Source organism: Anomaloglossus baeobatrachus, chromosome 10 (assembly GCF_048569485.1).
Source record: "Anomaloglossus baeobatrachus isolate aAnoBae1 chromosome 10, aAnoBae1.hap1, whole genome shotgun sequence".
In the NCBI taxonomy this organism is placed as follows: domain Eukaryota; kingdom Metazoa; phylum Chordata; class Amphibia; order Anura; family Aromobatidae; genus Anomaloglossus; species Anomaloglossus baeobatrachus.
The window spans coordinates 144,203,399-144,223,494 of record NC_134362.1 but is presented as its reverse complement, the minus strand read 5'-3'; the positions used below and the strand labels follow the sequence as shown (position 1 = coordinate 144,223,494).

Genomic DNA, 20,096 nt, shown 5'->3' with positions numbered 1-20,096 from the left:
CCTAAGATAAGCCAAGCCAAATCTAAAAAAACCACTCCAACTTCCAAAAATATTAAGCTTTGATATTTATGAGCCTTTTGGGTTGATTGAGAACATAATTGTTGATTAATAATAAAAAAAATCCTGTAAAATACAACTTGTCTAATAATTCTGCACGTGGTGTACTTACCGAATCTCTGCACTGCTGTCACACAGATTCCGGGTTCACTCATTAAACCGTATGAATATGCACTTCTTCCACCCTCTCTGTCAGCATCTGTGATTGGTTGCTCTCATACTAGCTGTTTGGGTCCCGGAGTGGATTGTAAAGGTGATTAAATAATTGGAAAAAATGACGCAGGATCCCCCGTATTTTGATACTCGGCGCATATAAAGTAGACAGCTACAGGCAGGTATTCTCAGGCTGGGGAGGCCCATGGTTATTGGGCCCTCCCCGGCCTAAAAACAGCAGTGGCCCATCCATTAGATGCGCCAATCCTGGCGCGTATCAGGCTCATCCCAATTGCTCTGGAGCTTTGGCAATCAGGTTAATAAAAGGGGTTAATGACAGCTGTGATTAGTCAAAAAAAAAAAAAAAACCAAATACAGCTGTCATTAAGCCCAAGGTTAGTAATGGGGAGGAGTCTATGAGAACCTCCCATTACTATTCGTGTAAGGCCCCCTTCACACGTCCGTGAAAAAACACGCACGTGTGTTAGGTCTGTTTTTCGGGTCCGTTTTCCGTTTTTGTGTCCTTTTTTTGTGTCCGTGTTCCATCTGTGTGAATGCCGTATGGTATGCTAGCCGTGTGTGCGTGTTGATTGTCCGTTTATGCGTGAGAGAAATAACTGACATGTGTATGTGTTGTCCGTGCTAATTTATGCGTGTTTGTGATGCACAATATCGTAGAGACATACCCGCTGACAGCAGAGTCGCACGTAGAGAATGAACTGGGGTGAACTTCACCCGACTTCATTGTCATACCGCGGCTCTGTCTGTGTCGCGTCCTGATTAGCGGTCACCCGTGAAGGACTCAACGATGACCGCTAATCACCAGAGTGACTGAATGGAGTACCCCTCTCGCATACTCACCGTTCCCCGATCTCCGGCGCGGCGCTGCACGGCTGTTCTCTAAACTCCGGCGGCTTTACCTCTTTTGAAAAAGCCGGCCACTCATTAATCAATCAATCTCGTATTCCCTGCTTTCCCCGCCCACCGGCAAATATGATTGGTTGCAGTGAGACACACCCACATGCTGAGTGACAGCTGTCTAACTGCAACCAATCACAGCCGCCGGTGGGCGTGTCACTATGGAGCGGAGAAATAAATAAATAAATTAAAAAAAAAACGGCGTGCGGTCCCCCCCCTATTTTAATACCAGCCAGATAAAGCCATACGGCTGCATACATTAGATGCGACAGTTCCGGGACTCTACCCGGCTCTTCCAGATTTGCCCTGGTGCGTTGGCAATCGGGGTAATAAGGAGTTAATGGCAGCCCATAGCTGCCACTAAATCCTAGATTAATCATGTCAGGCGTCTCCCCGAGATACCTTCCATGATTAATCTGTAAGTTACAGTTAAAAAACAGACACACCCGAAAAATCCTTTAGTAGAAATAAAAAACACTAACAAATTCCCTCATCACCAATTTATTAACCCCAACAAAGCCCTCCATGTCCAGCGTAATCCACGGACCTCCAGCGTCGCATCCAGCTCTGCTGCATGAAGGTGACAGGAGCAGCAGTATACACCACCGCTCCTGCCAGCTCCACGCAGCAAATGAGGTGAGTAGCGCGATCAGCTGCTGTCAGTCAGGTAACTCACGGCCACCGCTGGATCCAGCGGTGGCCGCGGGTAACCTCAGTGACAGCTCAGCTGATCGCGCTACTCATCTCATTTGCTGCGTGGAGCTGACAGGAGCGGCGGTATAAACTGCTGCTCCTGTCACCTTCATGCAGCAGAGCTGGATGCGACGCTGGAGGTCCGTGGATTACGCCGGACATGGAGGGCTTTGTTGGGGTTAATAAATTGGTGATGAGGGAATTTGTTAGTGTTTTTTATTTCTAATAAAGGATTTTTCGGGTGTGTCTGTTTTTTAACTGTAACTTACAGATTAATCATGGAAGGTATCTCGGGGAGACGCCTGACATGATTAATCTAGGATTTAGTGGCAGCTATGGGCTGCCATTAACTCCTTATTACCCCGATTGCCAACACACCAGGGCAAATCGGGAAGAGCCGGGTAGAGTCCCGGAACTGTCGCATCTAATATATGCGGCAATTCTGGGCGTCTGCTGGCTGATATTGTTAGGCTGGGGGGCTCCCCATAACGTGGGGCTCCCCATCCTGAGAATACCAGCCTGCAGCCGTATGCCTTTATCTGGCTGGTATTAAAATAGGGGAGGGACCGCACGCCGTTTTTTTAAATTTATTTATTTATTTCTCTGCTCCATAGTGACACGCCCACCGGCAGCTGTGATTGGTTGCAGTTAGACAGCTGTCACTCAGCGCGTGGGCGTGTCTCACTGCAACCAATCATATTTGCCGGTGGGCGGGGAAAGCAGGGAATACGAGATTGATTAATGAGTGGCCAGCTTTTTCCAAAGAGGAAAAGCCGCCGGAGCTTTTATAAACAGCAGTGCAGCGCCATGCCGGAGATCGGGGAACGGTAAGTATGAGAGAGGGGGGTGGAATGACCGACAGACAGCGAGAGGGACAGATAAGACAGAAAGACCGACCGACAGACATAGAGAGAGACCGACCAACTGACGGACTGAGGGAGAGAACGAAACAGAAAAAGAAAAAAGACCGACATCACATGAAAAAAAGCACAAAACGTACACGGAGCATACAGAGATGCGTCCATGTCACTCGGGCGTGCGCACAGACCCATTGACTTTCATTGGGTCCGTGCGTGCGTGTTGCGTGCTGAAAACGGACATGCTTCCGTGCAAAACGGAGACACAAACGTAGCACGCACACGGACCTTAATGAAAAATGCACGTGTCCTCAAACATTAAATAACATTGGTGCACGTTTGTCCGTGTCTCCGGTATATACGGGACGGACCAAACTCGCACGTGTTTGACGGACGTGTGAAGGGAACCTAAGGAAAAAAAAAACAAAAAAAAAACAAAAAAAAAAAACCACACAAACACCCTCTTTCTCCATTTTTTAACCCCCAAAACACCACGGCAGAGCCAAAGTCCACAGATACGACGTCCCACAATGATCTCGGCTCTGATAATCTGAGGTCGCAATGAGCAGTCATATAAGAAAATGTGACCGATCACTGTGGCCGCTGGGGAACACAGAGAGCTGGAGCTGTGACGTTAGTCACTTCACAGCTGGCTGTTCCCATGGCACCCCAGATGTGACCTCAGGTGAACTCAATGGACTCAGAGAACTCATCTGACGTGAACTAAATGTCGAAGTACCGTCTTAGGTAATGTGCGCATGTTGAGTATTTGATTGCAGAAAATCTGCATCGCCTAGCAGAAAAAACGCACCAAAAACACTATGCAGCTTTGAGGCATTTCTATGCCAGAAGATGCGGTTTTGGTGCAAAAATGTGTTGCAGAAATTTCTGCACCAAATCTGCATTTCCTGGCAGAAAAACGCATCAAAACTGCACTGCATTTTTTAGTGCGTTTTTCTGCCAGGAGATGTAGATTTTCTACAACCAAATACTAATGTGTGCATATACCCTAAGGCAGAAATCTGGCCTTGACTTCACCTCAGATGAGTTCATAGAGTTTCCACAGCTGTGACGTCAGGTGAACTCCCTAACGTAACGGCTCACAGCTTTGGCACCGTCAGTGCATCACTGATGCCGCAGTGTTCAGTCGCGTTTTCTAATGTCGCACTGCTACCCGAGGATGTTGCAGAGCCGGGATCATCTTGGGACGTCATTGTCACGACATGGACTCTCATGGGTTAAAGTTTCTTAACATTCAGCCAGACTATTGTTCTTATGTGTGCTAAGTCAAGTTTGCTTAGCTATTGCTCTCCAGACTTTTCCAGTAATCATTGTATTGTAGTTGTGTATTGATAATGTAATTACCTTAGTAGCCATTGTCTAGTCGGTGACTTGCCGACTCCATGTAGATATACTGAGTCTTTCTATGCACATCATTTAAATGAACATTATCCATGCAGCTTGAAATTCATCCAATGGGAGAAGCAATCTTGTCCAACCAATCGATTAGGACGCAGTGTATCCTAAGGGAAGGTCATGGCTATAAAAAGGGACTTCTTTAAGCCACCAGGGTTGATGAAGGTTGATGGATGCTGATGGATCCAGTCTAAGCTCTTTGGAGCTGACTAGAGGATCAGGATATCTTATGGCTTCAATCTAGGGACTCTGGTTCCGGTTGGAGACCATATCCACAGCCTAGGGATTTTGACTCCCGCTGCCAGGATTGTAACATCAAACCAGGACTACCTAAGGAGGACACCTAGGTTGGGACAGTTCAGTCACCTGTTACAGACTTTGCAGACCTCAGCCAGCTTCCTAAATCTGGCGTTATTCCATTCTCGGTGGGTGCCCGCCAAAAGCGGGGTGCTGCTGGACTGGAGTAAGCGCCCTGGAAGCTCTGAGGCATGGACATTCTAAATCCCTGGTGAGCCAGCGGAAGGGTGAGACTCTGTTGCCTTTTACATTTGTGTGTTTTGCTGGTTATGTGTTATGTGCCGTTAATTGTTTGGGGATCCAATAAAGTCTAATTATTGTGGTTCCCTCACCCTGTGTTGTCTGAGTAGTGTTACGCCCACGGTTAGGGATGCCGGCGTTCAGTTGGGATGAGCCCTGAGCCACGCTGTCTTTCTAAAGGCGGCGGGTTTTAGTGGACGAGAGCACCCACTGAGCCCCGTGTCTCCACAGTCATCTCTGTGGATCAAGTCGTATCTGCAGAAGTGTTTTGGAAGTTAATAAATTGAACGAAGAGGACTTTTTGTTTTATTTTTTTTTTTTACATGACGGATTTTTCTTTGTATTTTGTGTTTATTTACACAGTTAGTAGTTGAGGGGTCTCATTCACCACTTCCCAAATAACCTCAGGCTTATTGACAGCTGTGAGTTTTTGTCAAACCAAAGCTGTCATTAACCCTTTATATTACCCTGATTGTCACCGCACCAATGCAATTGGAATGAGCGGTGTAAAGTGCCAGTAATGGCACATCAAATGAATGCGCCAATTCGGTCACATCTGGGGGCTGCTATTTTTAGGCTGGGGAGGGCTCAATAATGGGCTTCCCCAGGTTGAGAATACCAGCACCAGCCGTTTGCTTTATCTTGGTTGGGTATCAAAATTGAGTGAAACCGTAAGCCAGTTTTTTTAAATTATTTAAATAATGTAAAAATAAACGCGTGGGGTCCCCCCCATTTTGATAGACAACCACGAAAAAGCAAACAGCTGGAGGCTGCAGCCTGTAGCCATGTGCTTTATCTGTACTGGGTATCATAATATGGGGGGACCCTACACCATATGTTCCAATTATTTATTTAATTTTTACACTCCCCTTTGGGACCCACACAGCTAGTGTGAGGGCAACCAACCACAGATGCCGGCACACCAGCAGTCTAACTGCAACCAATCGCAGAAGCCGTCACAGAGGATAGACACAGGAAGCAGTGAATATTCATAAGATTTAATGACCGGACCCGGAAACAGTGTGACAGCCACGTGGAAACTCACTAAGCATAATTATCCTGCTTTAATCCCCATTTTGCCCATTTTTAAATTTTTATCTGGTCGATCAAACCTGAAAAGTAACATGGACTTCCCTGAGAAGTCACCAGACATTTTACACTATTTTTATAGGATGGACGTTTACATCGGCTATCATCAGATCCCGGATATTGAGCATTATCCATCAATTCTCCCATCGTGGTCTCTGTACTTATACACCCCGTACTAGTTGATTTCTACCATTTTACTGGTTTTCCATATAGATTAGTTTTCCAGTCTTATTTGACAAACCAATACGCATACCCTGTCCACTACCTGCAGCCTCTCCTTTGCTATCAATACTCTCTTTTATACCCATATATTTATCTCCACTTATTGATTGGTATATTTATTTAGGACTTATTTTAACCCATTGTCATTGGTTTTATATTAGAAAAATCCCATTATTTGTTAAAGCCTATAAGTGATTTAGTAGGTTATCAAAAAAAAAAATATATATATATCATCCTTCCTCCTCCTCACTCAACCCCCCCACCTGACATATCCATCAATGTCAATGGCTGCTCACTTTCCCCAGTGCCACGCGCTCGATGCCTGGGAGTAATCCTAGACTCTGATCTCTCTTTCAAGCCACACATGCAAGCCCTTTTCACCTCCTGCCGCCTCCAACTCAAAAATATTTCCTGAATCCGTACATTCCTTTCCCAAGAAGCTGCAAAAACCCTACTACATGCCCTTATTATCTCCAGCCTGGATTATTGCAACCTCCTGCTCTGTGGCCTCCCTTCTAACAGTCTCGCATCCCTACAATCTATTATAAACTCTGCTGCCCGACTAATCCACCTGTCCCCCCGCTACTCCCCGACCTCTCCTCTCTGCCAATCCCTTCACTGGCTTCCCATTGCCCAACGACTCCAGTTCAAAACCCTAACCATGACCTACAAAGCCATCCACAACCTGTCTCCTCCCTACATCTGTGACCTCGTCTCCCAGTACTTACCTGCACGTAACCTCCGATCCTCACAAGATCTCCTTCTGTACTCCCCTCTTATCTCCTCTTCCCACCATCGCATCCAAGATTTCTCCCGTGCCTCCTCCATACTCTGGAATGCTCTGCCACAACAAATCAGACTCTCGCCTACCTTGGCAAGCTTCAAAAGGAACCTGAAGACCCACCTCTTCCGACAAGCCTACAACCTGCCGTAATCCTCAGTCTGATACAGCGACGCACAATCGGCTCTACCCTCACCTACTGTATCCTCACCTATCCCTTGTAGACTGTGAGCCCTCATGGGCAGGGACCTCTCTCCTCCTGTACCTGTCTGTGCCTTGTATTGTTTATGATTATTGTACTTGTCCCTATTATGTACACCCCTTTCACATGTAAAGCGCCATGGAATTGGTGGCGCTATAATAATAATAAATAAATATATATACTAGCTGTACTACCCGGCTTCGCCCGGGCTAATAACCGCTGTTAACAAAATAGAATATATTAACAAAAATGTATTCGGCACACAAAAAACGCAAAACAGATAGAAATGTAATTATTAAATTGTTGCCTATATTAACCAATCAGAGCTCAGATTAATTAACTGTAGCAAAATAGAAGCTGAGCTGTGATTGGTTGCTATTGGCAGCCTGATAAATCTCCAGGTAACACAAAGCCCCCCCCTGACAGTATATATTAGCTCACACATACACATATAGACAGGTCATGTGACTGACAGCTGCGTATTTCCTATGTGGTACATTTGTTATTCTTGTGGTTTGGCTGCTTATTAATCAGATTTTTATTTTTGAAGGATAATACCAGACTTGTGTGTGTTTAGGGGGATTATGTGGTGAGGTTGGTGTGTGTGTGGTGAGATGTGTGCTGAGGGTGGTATATGTGTTCAAGCACGTGGTAGTGTGTGGCGCATTTTGTGTGTGTTCATATCCCCGAGTGTGGTGAGCATCCCATGTCGGGGCCCCACCTTAGCAACTGTACGGTATATACTCTTTGGCGCCATCGCTCTAATTCTGTAAGTGCCCCTTGTTCACATCTGGCAGCTGTCAATTTGCCCCCAACACTTTTCGTTTTACTTTTTCCCCATTACGTAGATAGGGGCAATATTGATTGGTATTGATTGGTAAATTGGAACGCGTGGGGTTAAAATTTCGCCTCACAACATAGCAGCGGGTGCTGCCCGGGATAGTAACTGTCTCTCTGTTTCTCTCCAATTCTCTGTCTCCCCCTCTGTATATGTCACTTTCCCTGTGTCTGTCACTTTCCCTGTGTCTGTCACTTTCCCTGTGTCTGTCACTTTCCCTGTGTCTGTCACTTTCCCTGTGTCTGTCACTTTCCCTGTGTCTGTCACTTAATCTGTCAGTCTGTTTCTTTGTCTGTGTCTGTCTCTTTGTGTCTGTCTCTTACCCTGTGTCTGTCTCTTTCCTGTCTGTGTCTGTCTCTTTCCCTGGCTGCATTGTGACACGCCAAAATTCCATATAAGGGCGTGGCTGCGCATTCTTCTGAAGTTCTGGCTGCACTGTGGCTTCCAGCTCCATTCGCTTTAATGGAGGCAGGTTTTTTGGTGAATAACTGAAAAGCGCGGGGTTAAAATTTCCCCTCAAAACATAGCCTATGACGCTCTCGAGGTCCAGAAGTGTGCGTGTGCAAAATTTTGTGGCTGTAGCTGCGACGATGCAGATGCCAATCCCGGACATACATACACACACATTCAGCTTTATATATTAGAGAGAGATAGATATATATATATATATATATATATATATATATATCTCTAATATATAAAGCTGAATGTATGTATGTATGTATGTATGTATGTATGTAATATATATATATATATATATATATATATATACACACACACACACACAGATACACACACACTACAGACCAAAAGTTTGGACACACCTTCTCATTCAAAAGATTTAATTTTATTTTCATGACTCTGCAAAAAGGTAGATTCCCATTGAAGGCATCAAAACTATGAATTAACACATGTGGAATGAAATACTTAACAAAAAAGTGTGAAACAACTAAAAATATGTCTTATATTCTAGATTCTTCAAAGTAGCCACCTTTTGCTTTGATTACTGCTTTGCACACTCTTGGCATTCTCTTGATGAGCTTCAAGAGGTTGGTCACCAGAAATGGTCTTCCAACAGTCTTGAAGGAGTTCCCAGAGATGCTTAGCACTTGTTGGCCCTTTTGCCTTCACTCTGCGGTCCAGCTCACCCCAAACCATCTCGATTGGGTTCAGGTCTGGTGACTGTGGAGGCCAAGTCATCTGGCGTAGCACCCCATCACTCAACTTCTTAGTCAAATACCCCTTACACAGCCTGGAGGTGTTGAAAAATAAATGATGGTCCAACTAAACGCAAACCGGATGGAATAGCATGCCGCTGCAAGATGCTGTGGTAGCCATGCTGGTTCAGTATGCCTTCAAGTTTGAATAATCCCCAACAGTGTCACCAGCAAAGCACCCCCACACCTCCTCCTCCATGCTTCACGGTGGGAACCAGGCATGTAGAGTCCATCCGTTCAGCTTTTCTGTGTCGCACAAAGACACGGTGGTTGGATCCAAAGATCTCAAATTTGGACTCATCCGACCAAAGCACAGATTTCCACTGGTCTAATGTCCATTCCTTGTGTTCTTTAGCCCAAACAAGTCTCTGCTGCTTGTTGCCTGTCCTTAGCAGTGGTTTCCTAGCAGCTATTTTACTATGAAGGCCTGCTGCACAAAGTCTCCTCTTAACAGTTGTTCTAGAGATGTGTCTGCTGCTAGAAATCTGTGTGGCATTGACCTGGTCTATAATCTGAGCGGCTGTTAACCTGCAATTTCTGAGGCTGGTGACTCGGATAAACTTATCCTCCGCAGCAGAGGTGACTCTTGGTCTTCCTTTCCTGGGGCAGTCCTCATGTGAGCCAGTTTCTTTGTAGCATTTGATGGTTTTTGCCACTGCACTTGGGGACACTTTCAAAGTTTTCCTAATTTCTCGGACTAACTGGCCTTCATTTCTTAAAGTAATGATGGCCACTCGTTTTTCTTTACTTAGAATTGTATTATGGCAAGAAAAAAGCAGCTAACAGTCTATTGAGTAGGACTATCAGCTGTGTATCCACCAGACTCCTGCACAACACAACTGATGGTCCCAACCCAATTTATAAGGCAAGAAATCCCACTTATTAAACCTGACAGGGCACACCTGTGAAGTGAGAACCATTTCCGGTGACTACTTCTTGAAGCTCATCAAGAGAATGCCAAGAGTGTGCAAAGCAGTAATCAAAGCAAAAGGTGGCTACTTTGAAGAACCTAGAATATAATAATAATTAATAATAATAATTTTATTCATTTATATAGCGCTATTAATTCCATAGCACTTTACATACATTGGCAACACTGTCCCCATTGGGGCTCACAATCTAGAGTCCCTATCTGTATGTCTTTGAAATGTGGGAGGAAACCGGAGTACCCGGAGGAAACCCACGCAAACACGGGGAGAACATACAAACTCCTTGCAGATGGTGTCCTTGGTGGGATTTGAACCCAGGACCCCAGCGCTGCAAGACTGCAGTGCTAGCCACTGAGCCACCGTGCCGCCCATATAAGACATATTTTCAGTTGTTTCACCTTCCACATGTGTTAATTCACAGTTTTGATGCCTTCAATGTGAATCTACATGAATGAAATATGAATATGAAAATAAAGAAAACTCTTTGAATGAGAAGGCGTGTCCAAACTTTTGGTCGGCACTGTATATATAGTTTTATATATATATTACGTCACAAGCTATGAAAATAGTTGTATACACCAACAAGTAGGATAATCCTTGTCGATTGTTGGTGGAAGTGTAGACACATGTAGATCAGATGAAAGCGCAGACTCTCAGAATATTGTGCAACTTCGGGTGACACTAAATTACTGGAATCCAGATCAGGTGATTATGAGAAGGAAGAAGTGAAAAGTGCCATTGTGTAATGCAGCCATATGTGACTGCTCACTTGTGAGACGCTGAAAGCCCCAGCCATGGCTTCTGCTCGCTGCACCACTGATAGGGGCACAGTAAGCACGCAGCCTTGATGACGGCAATTCTGGGCAATTTAGGCTTTTCTGGGAGAGAAAGAGATAAGAGAAAGGGCCAGCTGTGACATTAATAATACAAGTCCAAAAACCCACAGAGGTGCTGGACTACACTGCACAAACTAGATTGTTTAAAGTGGATGTATAAAAGGAGGATAATCGAGAACTTTGCCAATTACTTGTCACGGGTGACAGACAGTCTTGTGGTGTTCGGCTATAGAAGGTCACAGCGTTCGGCTGCCCAAACTGCTCCATGACCTTCTATTATTCCTGATTGGTGCATTTGGTATCCTACGTATCTCCTCTACTTGGTTTTCATCCCTTTCCCTTTAGGACCCTGCGGAGTTCCTCACCCTTTCAGTTGTTTTCATCAGCACTTCCCTTTGTGTCTTTAGATACCTTCATTCCCCCTTACTCTGTGTTGGTGATAAGTCTTGTACCCTTAACAAGTCTTGAATGCAAACAGTCGGCTGTATACATCTGGAGAAACTTTGTGGTTGTTTCAGTTCCTCTCACTGAGACATCTGGAGACAAGTTATTTGTTTATCTTCCCCCCCTGTTTATTATCCATGTGTCTTCTTTGGAGCTTGGTGAGGATGACTAAAGGCCCAGTCACACTAAACAACTTACCAGCGATCCCAACAACGATCCAACCTGATAGGGATCGCTGGTAAGTTGCTAGGAGGTCGCTGGTGAGATGTCACGCTAAGCGACGCTCCAGCGATCCCACCAGCAACCTGACCTGGCAGGGATCGCTGGAGCGTCGCTACACGGGTTGCTGGTGAGCTGTCACACAGGCAGATCTCACCAGCAACCAGTGACCAGCCCCCAGCCAGCAGCTACACGTTGAAGCATGCTGCGCTTGGTAACTAAGGTAAATATCGGGTAACCAACCCGATATTTACCTTTGTTACCAGCGCACACCGCTTAGAGCTGGCTCGCTGCACACCTCGTCACAGTACACATCGGGTTAATTACCCGATGTGTACTCTGCTACGTGTACCGGCAGCAGGGAGCCGGCTTTTGCGGACGCTGGTAACCACGGTAAACATCGGGTAACCAAGAAGCCCTTACCTTGGTTACCCGATATTTACCTTCATTACTAGCGTCCGCCGCTCTCACGCTGTCAGTGCCGGCTCCCTGTTCCCTGCACTCCTAGCCACAGTACACATCGGGTTAATTACCCGATGTGTACTGTGGCTACGTGTGCAGAGAGCAGGGAGCCGGCACTGGCAGCGTGAGAGCGGCGTACGCTGGTAACGAAGGTAAATATCGGGTAACCAAGGTAAGGGCTTCTTGGTTACCCGATATTTACATTGGTCACCAGCATCCGCAGAAGCCGGCTCCCTGCTGCCTGCACATTTATTTGTTGCACTGTCGCTGTCACACACAGCGATGTGTGCTTCACAGCGGGAGAGCAACAACTAAAAAATGGTCCAGGACATTCAGTAACAACCAACGACCTCACAGCAGGGGCCAGGTTGTTGCTGGATGTCACACTAAGCAACATCACTAGCAACATCGCTGCTACGTCACAAAAGTCGTTCCTTAGAAGCGATGTTGCTAGCGATGTTGCTTAGTGTGACGTGGCCTTAAGCATCAATCCCATCTGTTCCCTACCTAGGGCCTACTTCATGGTCAGATATCCGGCTCGGCACATAGGTGCTGAACCTATCTAGGGTGATGAGGGACCCCAGGGACCAGCGGTAGGTTTGGTCAGGGGGGGGGGTCACCATCTCACCCTTCCCAAAACACAGAGTTTCCATTCCCTTTTGCCATTAGCTTGGTACTTCCCCATACATAGCATGACATTACTAAGGTCTAAACACTGAAACCCCCACCAATCCCAAGAACCAGGCTATGGAGAGCATAGTAGGGTAGAGAAGTGCATGCTCCACCTCCAGTCTACTCACTGCTCATGGGACTGCTGGAGATAGACTCGTGCTGGACTTGGCAGCCCCATACACAATGTTAGATCCTGGATAATGGAAACTACAGAGATGATCCAAGGAAGGTGAGCTGGACTATTCTACTTGGATTGTGGAAATCCTCTTAATTCGGGACCCATCACCAAGTCAAAAGTGCCCAGTTTTTCTCTTACTTTATTCCTGCTGCTCCAGAGTATTCTGTTTTAGTTTTAAGTAAATCCGCCATAAAGTTCTAGGGAAAGGGTTTATTTTAATCTAGTGCTAATTTTTTGGGGTCTTTAAAAGGAGGAGTGGCTGTGTAATTATGCAACATAACATAAAGACACGCCCCAGAGGATCCTGTGAGACACGCCCCAGAGGATCCTGTGAGACACGCCCCAGAGGATCCTGTGAGACACGCCCCAGAGGATCCTGTGAGACACGCCCCAGAGGATCCTGTGAGACACGCCCCTTAGTAAATACCATAAAAAAATAGCACTAAATAGAAAGGTGCATATCTTTGGAACCGGATAAAGGATTTACAAAAAAAACAACAAAACTGAAAACTGGGGAGCAGCGGGAATAAAATAGGAGCAAAAACTGGTCCCCTTTGAGTTGATGATAAGTCTTATTAATACGGTGCCCTATGTTTACACATGTTACAGGCCACAGATGGTACCCTCAGCAGCCATAATAGCAAAACAAATACAAAACTAAAAACATATATTAGTGCCATCTTCCTAACAGGAATGCTGGAGTGTGTTCCTGCATCCGTAGGATATTGTTGAACTCCCGGGCAGAGGAGAGAGCCGTCAGCTCCCTCTTCCATCATCCTGCTTGAGACTGAGACTTACTGCAGCAGGTGGGATGATGTCACTATGAGGCCTCCGTCTCCACACAGCGAGGACCAGAGCAGCGCATCAGGGAAAGGCGAGAAGTGGTGTGGGGGGTGCGGAGGACCACCAGACTTTGTGTATGGGAAGGGGGGCAACCATACTATATGTGGGGAGCTGTGGAGCAAGGAACAAGGGCTGAATAACAGGAGACCATTCTGCGCGAGCAAAAAGGGAAACAGAAAATATAAGCGACAACTCCGCTCCTGGGTCATAGTTTCATTTTCACAAATGTCCCCGAGACACCGGTCTGTCAGCATTTCCTGCATTCACATGGTCTAGAAGGAGAAGGAACCAGCGTATGTGAAAAATAAGCAGACAGCCAAGACTTCAGGAATTATCTGAAGGTGGCAGCTCACCGAGGTCCACTGAACCGAGGACACAAAGCAGGAGATGAGAGGAATGGGGGCACCCAACCCCCCAGAAGTCAGGACAACCAAAAATGTCCTGTACTGAGCAAGGCCGTATACACAAGTCCATGGGAGGAGACTCCAGAAAGGTCTCCATCTCCCCAAATCTCAAACTGATGGGATTTCTCAAGTTTGGAAGCTATAACCTCCTGATCCTCGGGGTCTGACCGCTGCGGCTCTGGAGGGTGTGCAGTCACTCCATTCATTCTCGGTGGCAGTGCTGGAGAGCGCAGGGCTCAGATGGTCTGCGACACTTCCATAAGAATAAATGGAGCAACTGCACAGGATCCCCGCGGCTCCAGGCTCTCACCTTGGCTTTCTTTTTTGTACAGAGCTCCTTTCTCATTCATAAATGTGTAAAATTACAAAGTGCACGTTAAAAAAGCCCTTTCCAGCTGGATGTGAGCAGTGCACCCCCCCAAACCGTTTCCAGGTCTGCAGATCGGCTACGATTCCATGTATGACCCCCAAGGTCTCCAGGGGGCACAGACACCGATGACCTGTCCCTTGGAGGGGACAGAAAAAAAAAACCAGAAGGGATATTATTAATAAATAATATTATTATTTATTCATTTATATAGCGCTAATAATTCCACAGCGCTTTACATACATTGTGAGTCCCAATGGGGACAGTGTTGCTAATCTAAGGTCCCTATCAGTAGGTTTTTGGGTTTTTTGGGCATGTGGGAGGAAACCTGAGAACCCGGAGGAAACCCACCCAAACACGGGAAGAACATACAAACTCCTTGAAGATGTTGTCCTGGGTGGGATTTGAACCCAGGACCATAGTGCTGCAAGACTGCAGTGCTAACCACTGAGCCACCGTGCAGTGCTAATCACTGAGCCACCGTGCAGTGCTAATCACTGAGCCACCGTGCAGTGCTAATCACTGAGCCACCGTGCAGTGCTAATCACTGAGCCACCGTGCAGTGCTAATCACTGAGCCACCGTGCAGTGCTAATCACTGAGCCACCGTGCAGTGCTAATCACTGAGCCACCGTGCTTCCCATTCTCCAGTCTCAGAATTTTATTTTTTAACAAGGTTCTGTAATGATTGGAGGGGACACAGAAGCATCACCTACCGCTGCCGCTACACAATGGCCGTATATATCCTACACAATGGCCGTATATATCCTACACAATGGCCGTATGCACCCGACAAAAGCCCTCAATGGGGGACTAAAGAGAAGTATAAAAATGATCTACTAGTGGCTTATTCTCAAAAAACAGATGACCCCTCTGACATCATGTAACGGTGTGCAGTGTTCACACCTCGCAGATCTGCTGCAGATTTCTCATCTAGATTTGTAAGTGGATTATCCAGAGTACTACAGAGCAGAAAAGGGGAAACCATTCTACCATCCCCTGCATATCCTCCGCGAGGAGCCCACCCCCAAAATGGATAAGGGGACAATGCTGAGAAAAAGGGCGATCGCCCCTCCTGACAGTGATGATGGGGGCGATCGCCCCTCCTGACAGTCATGATGGGGGCGGATCGCCCCTCCTGACAGTCATGATGGGGGGGTGGATCGCCCCTCCTGACAGTCATGATGGGGGGGTGGATCGCCCCTCCTGACAGTCATGATGGGGGGGTGGATCGCCCCTCCTGACAGTCATGATGGGGGGGTGGATCGCCCCTCCTGACAGTCATGATGGGGGGGTGGATCGCCCCTCCTGACAGTCATGATGGGGGGGTGGATCGCCCCTCCTGACAGTCATGATGGGGGGTGGATCGCCCCTCCTGACAGTCATGATGGGGGGTGGATCGCCCCTCCTGACAGTCATGATGGGGGGTGGATCGCCCCTCCTGACAGTCATGATGGGGGGTGGATCGCCCCTCCTGACAGTCATGATGGGGGGTGGATCGCCCCTCCTGACAGTCATGATGGGGGGTGGATCGCCCCTCCTGACAGTCATGATGGGGGGTGGATCGCCCCTCCTGACAGTCATGATGGGGGGTGGATCGCCCCTCCTGACAGTCATGATGGGGGGTGGATCGCCCCTCCTGACAGTCATGATGGGGGGTGGATCGCCCCTCCTGACAGTCATGATGGGGGGTGGATCGCCCCTCCTGACAGTCATGATGGGGGGTGGATCGCCCCTCCTGACAGTCATGATGGGGGGTGGATCGCCCCTCCTGACAGTCATGATGGGGGGTGGATCGCCCCTCCTGACAGTCATGATGGGGGGTGGATCGCCCCTCCTGACAGTCATGATGGGGGGTGGATCGCCCCTCCTGACAGTCATGATGGGGGGTGGATCGCCCCTCCTGACAGTCATGATGGGGGGTGGATCGCCCCTCCTGACAGTCATGATGGGGGGTGGATCGCCCCTCCTGACAGTCATGATGGGGGGTGGATCGCCCCTCCTGACAGTCATGATGGGGGGTGGATCGCCCCTCCTGACAGTCATGATGGGGGGTGGATCGCCCCTCCTGACAGTCATGATGGGGGGTGGATCGCCCCTCCTGACAGTCATGATGGGGGGTGGATCGCCCCTCCTGACAGTCATGATGGGGGGTGGATCGCCCCTCCTGACAGTCATGATGGGGGGTGGATCGCCCCTCCTGACAGTCATGATGGGGGGTGGATCGCCCCTCCTGACAGTCATGATGGGGGGTGGATCGCCCCTCCTGACAGTCATGATGGGGGGTGGATCGCCCCTCCTGACAGTCATGATGGGGGGTGGATCGCCCCTCCTGACAGTCATGATGGGGGGTGGATCGCCCCTCCTGACAGTCATGATGGGGGGTGGATCGCCCCTCCTGACAGTCATGATGGGGGGTGGATCGCCCCTCCTGACAGTCATGATGGGGGGTGGATCGCCCCTCCTGACAGTCATGATGGGGGGTGGATCGCCCCTCCTGACAGTCATGATGGGGGGTGGATCGCCCCTCCTGACAGTCATGATGGGGGGTGGATCGCCCCTCCTGACAGTCATGATGGGGGGTGGATCGCCCCTCCTGACAGTCATGATGGGGGGTGGATCGCCCCTCCTGACAGTCATGATGGGGGGTGGATCGCCCCTCCTGACAGTCATGATGGGGGGTGGATCGCCCCTCCTGACAGTCATGATGGGGGGTGGATCGCCCCTCCTGACAGTCATGATGGGGGGTGGATCGCCCCTCCTGACAGTCATGATGGGGGGTGGATCGCCCCTCCTGACAGTCATGATGGGGGGTGGATCGCCCCTCCTGACAGTCATGATGGGGGGTGGATCGCCCCTCCTGACAGTCATGATGGGGGGTGGATCGCCCCTCCTGACAGTCATGATGGGGGGTGGATCGCCCCTCCTGACAGTCATGATGGGGGGTGGATCGCCCCTCCTGACAGTCATGATGGGGGGTGGATCGCCCCTCCTGACAGTCATGATGGGGGGTGGATCGCCCCTCCTGACAGTCATGATGGGGGGTGGATCGCCCCTCCTGACAGTCATGATGGGGGGTGGATCGCCCCTCCTGACAGTCATGATGGGGGGTGGATCGCCCCTCCTGACAGTCATGATGGGGGGTGGATCGCCCCTCCTGACAGTCATGATGGGGGGTGGATCGCCCCTCCTGACAGTCATGATGGGGGGTGGATCGCCCCTCCTGACAGTCATGATGGGGGGTGGATCGCCCCTCCTGACAGTCATGATGGGGGGTGGATCGCCCCTCCTGACAGTCATGATGGGGGGTGGATCGCCCCTCCTGACAGTCATGATGGGGGGTGGATCGCCCCTCCTGACAGTCATGATGGGGGGTGGATCGCCCCTCCTGACAGTCATGATGGGGGGTGGACCGCCCCTCCTGACAGTCATGATGGGGGGTGGACCGCCCCTCCTGACAGTCATGATGGGGGGTGGATCGCCCCTCCTGACAGTCATGATGGGGGGTGGATCGCCCCTCCTGACATTCATGATGGGGGTGATCGCCCCTCCTGACATTCATGATGGGGGTGATCGCCCCTCCTGACATTCATGATGGGGGTGATCGCCCCTCTTGACAGTGATGACGGGGGTGATCGCCCCTCTTGACAGTGATGATGGGGGTGATCGCCCCTCTTGACAGTGATGATGGGGGGTGGATCGCCCCTCCTGACAGTGATGATGGGGGGTGGATCGCCCCTCCTGACAGTGATGATGGGGGGTGGATCGCCCCTCCTGACAGTGATGATGGGGGGTGGATCGCCCCTCCTGACAGTGATGATGGGGGGTGGATCGCCCCTCCTGACAGTGATGATGGGGGGTGATCGCCCCTCCTGACATTCATGATGGGGGTGATCGCCCCTCCTGACATTCATGATGGGGGTGATCGCCCCTCCTGACATTCATGATGGGGGTGATCGCCCCTCCTGACATTCATGATGGGGGTGATCGCCCCTCCTGACATTCATGATGGGGGTGATCGCCCCTCCTGACATTCATGATGGGGGTGATCGCCCCTCCTGACATTCATGATGGGGGTGATCGCCCCTCCTGACATTCATGATGGGGGTGATCGCCCCTCCTGACATTCATGATGGGGGTGATCGCCCCTCCTGACATTCATGATGGGGGTGATCGCCCCTCCTGACATTCATGATGGGGGTGATCGCCCCTCCTGACATTCATGATGGGGGTGATCGCCCCTCCTGACATTCATGATGGGGGTGATCGCCCCTCCTGACATTCATGATGGGGGTGATCGCCCCTCCTGACATTCATGATGGGGGTGATCGCCCCTCCTGACATTCATGATGGGGGTGATCGCCCCTCCTGACATTCATGATGGGGGTGATCGCCCCTCCTGACATTCATGATGGGGGTGATCGCCCCTCCTGACATTCATGATGGGGGTGATCGCCCCTCCTGACATTCATGATGGGGGTGATCGCCCCTCCTGACATTCATGATGGGGGTGATCGCCCCTCCTGACAGTGATGATGGGGGTGATCGCCCCTCCTGACAGTGATGATGGGGGTGATCGCCCCTCCTGACAGTGATGATGGGGGTGATCGCCCCTCCTGACAGTGATGATGGGGGTGATCGCCCCTCCTGACAGTGATGATGGGGGTGATCGCCCCTCCTGACAGTGATGATGGGGGTGATCGCCCCTCCTGACAGTGATGATGGGGGTGATCGCCCCTCCTGACAGTGATGATGGGGGTGATCGCCCCTCCTGACAGTGATGATGGGGGTGATCGCCCCTCCTGACAGTGATGATCGCCCCTCCTGACAGTGATGATGGGGGTGATCGCCCTTCCTGACAGTGATGATGGGGGGTGGATCACCCCTCCTGACAGTGATGATGGGGGTGATCGCCCCTCCTGACATGTAATCCCTGTATTGATCAGTTGAGGACATTACACCGATCACATATTGGGGGCAGTAGGGCACGGGTGATAGGAGCGACCCCTGTGTACATAAGCCGTGATCCCCCTGCAGATCACTCACCCTCCAGGGTCTCGCACTGCACCAGGTTCAGGTAGTCTCCCTGGGACAGGATCCCGGCCTTGAATCCGCGGACCAGCCCCTCCAGGTAGCCGCTGTCCACATTAAAGTACAACTCAGAGAAGGACATCATGGCGGAGACGATGACGGAGGCGATAGCGGCGGACACGGAGAGCTCGGGCCGACCAGAAGGATCGCTGACGTCACTACAGCGGCAACCAGGGCCCGAGGACGCAGAAGAGTCACGTGAGCAAAGCGCCGCCTGTCACATGACGAACCTCCTGGCAGAGTGGAAAAAGAGCCATCAGGAAGAGCCTATCAGCAGCCTAGCTATGGTGTGACGTCATGAAGAAGAACCTATCACTGACGTCGACGAAAAAGAGGCATGAGAAGCAGGAACAAAGTCTGGAGAGCAGTGAAAAGGATTGTGGGTGTAAAGGAAGCTCAGAGCTGAATTGCGTGTGTCTTGGATTGTTCCATGTAGGATGATCCCATGTGTCTATAGGATTATTCACACACAGGAGCGAAAGAGAAGGGACCGACAGCAGCGGGCACACTGTGTGAGGAAGATATGGCTGACAGTGGTCCTGGTGCTGTCCACTCAATGGTCCCAGTGCTGACATGTCCCCTCAGTGGTCCCAGTACTGACATGTCCTCTCAATGGTCCCAGTGCTGACATGTCCTCTCAATCGTCCCAGTGCTGACATGTCCCCTCAATGG

The 20,096-nt window shown here is 49.7% G+C and overlaps 1 protein-coding gene across 2 annotated transcripts in view; it reads right to left on the bottom strand.

Moving 5' to 3' along the window:
* ATP6V0D1 (ATPase H+ transporting V0 subunit d1) overlaps positions 1-19,622 on the bottom strand; it is a 153,107-nt gene extending 133,485 nt beyond the window's left edge. The window contains exon 1 of one of the 2 annotated variants that reach the window (XM_075325710.1): positions 19,380-19,622. In XM_075325710.1, coding sequence (XP_075181825.1) covers positions 19,380-19,509 — 130 coding nt within the window. In that variant the 5' untranslated portion in view covers positions 19,510-19,622. The remainder of the gene's footprint in view (positions 1-19,379) is intronic. The other variant, XM_075325708.1, reaches the window with a different exon arrangement.
* Between the last annotated feature and the right edge of the window lie 474 nt (positions 19,623-20,096).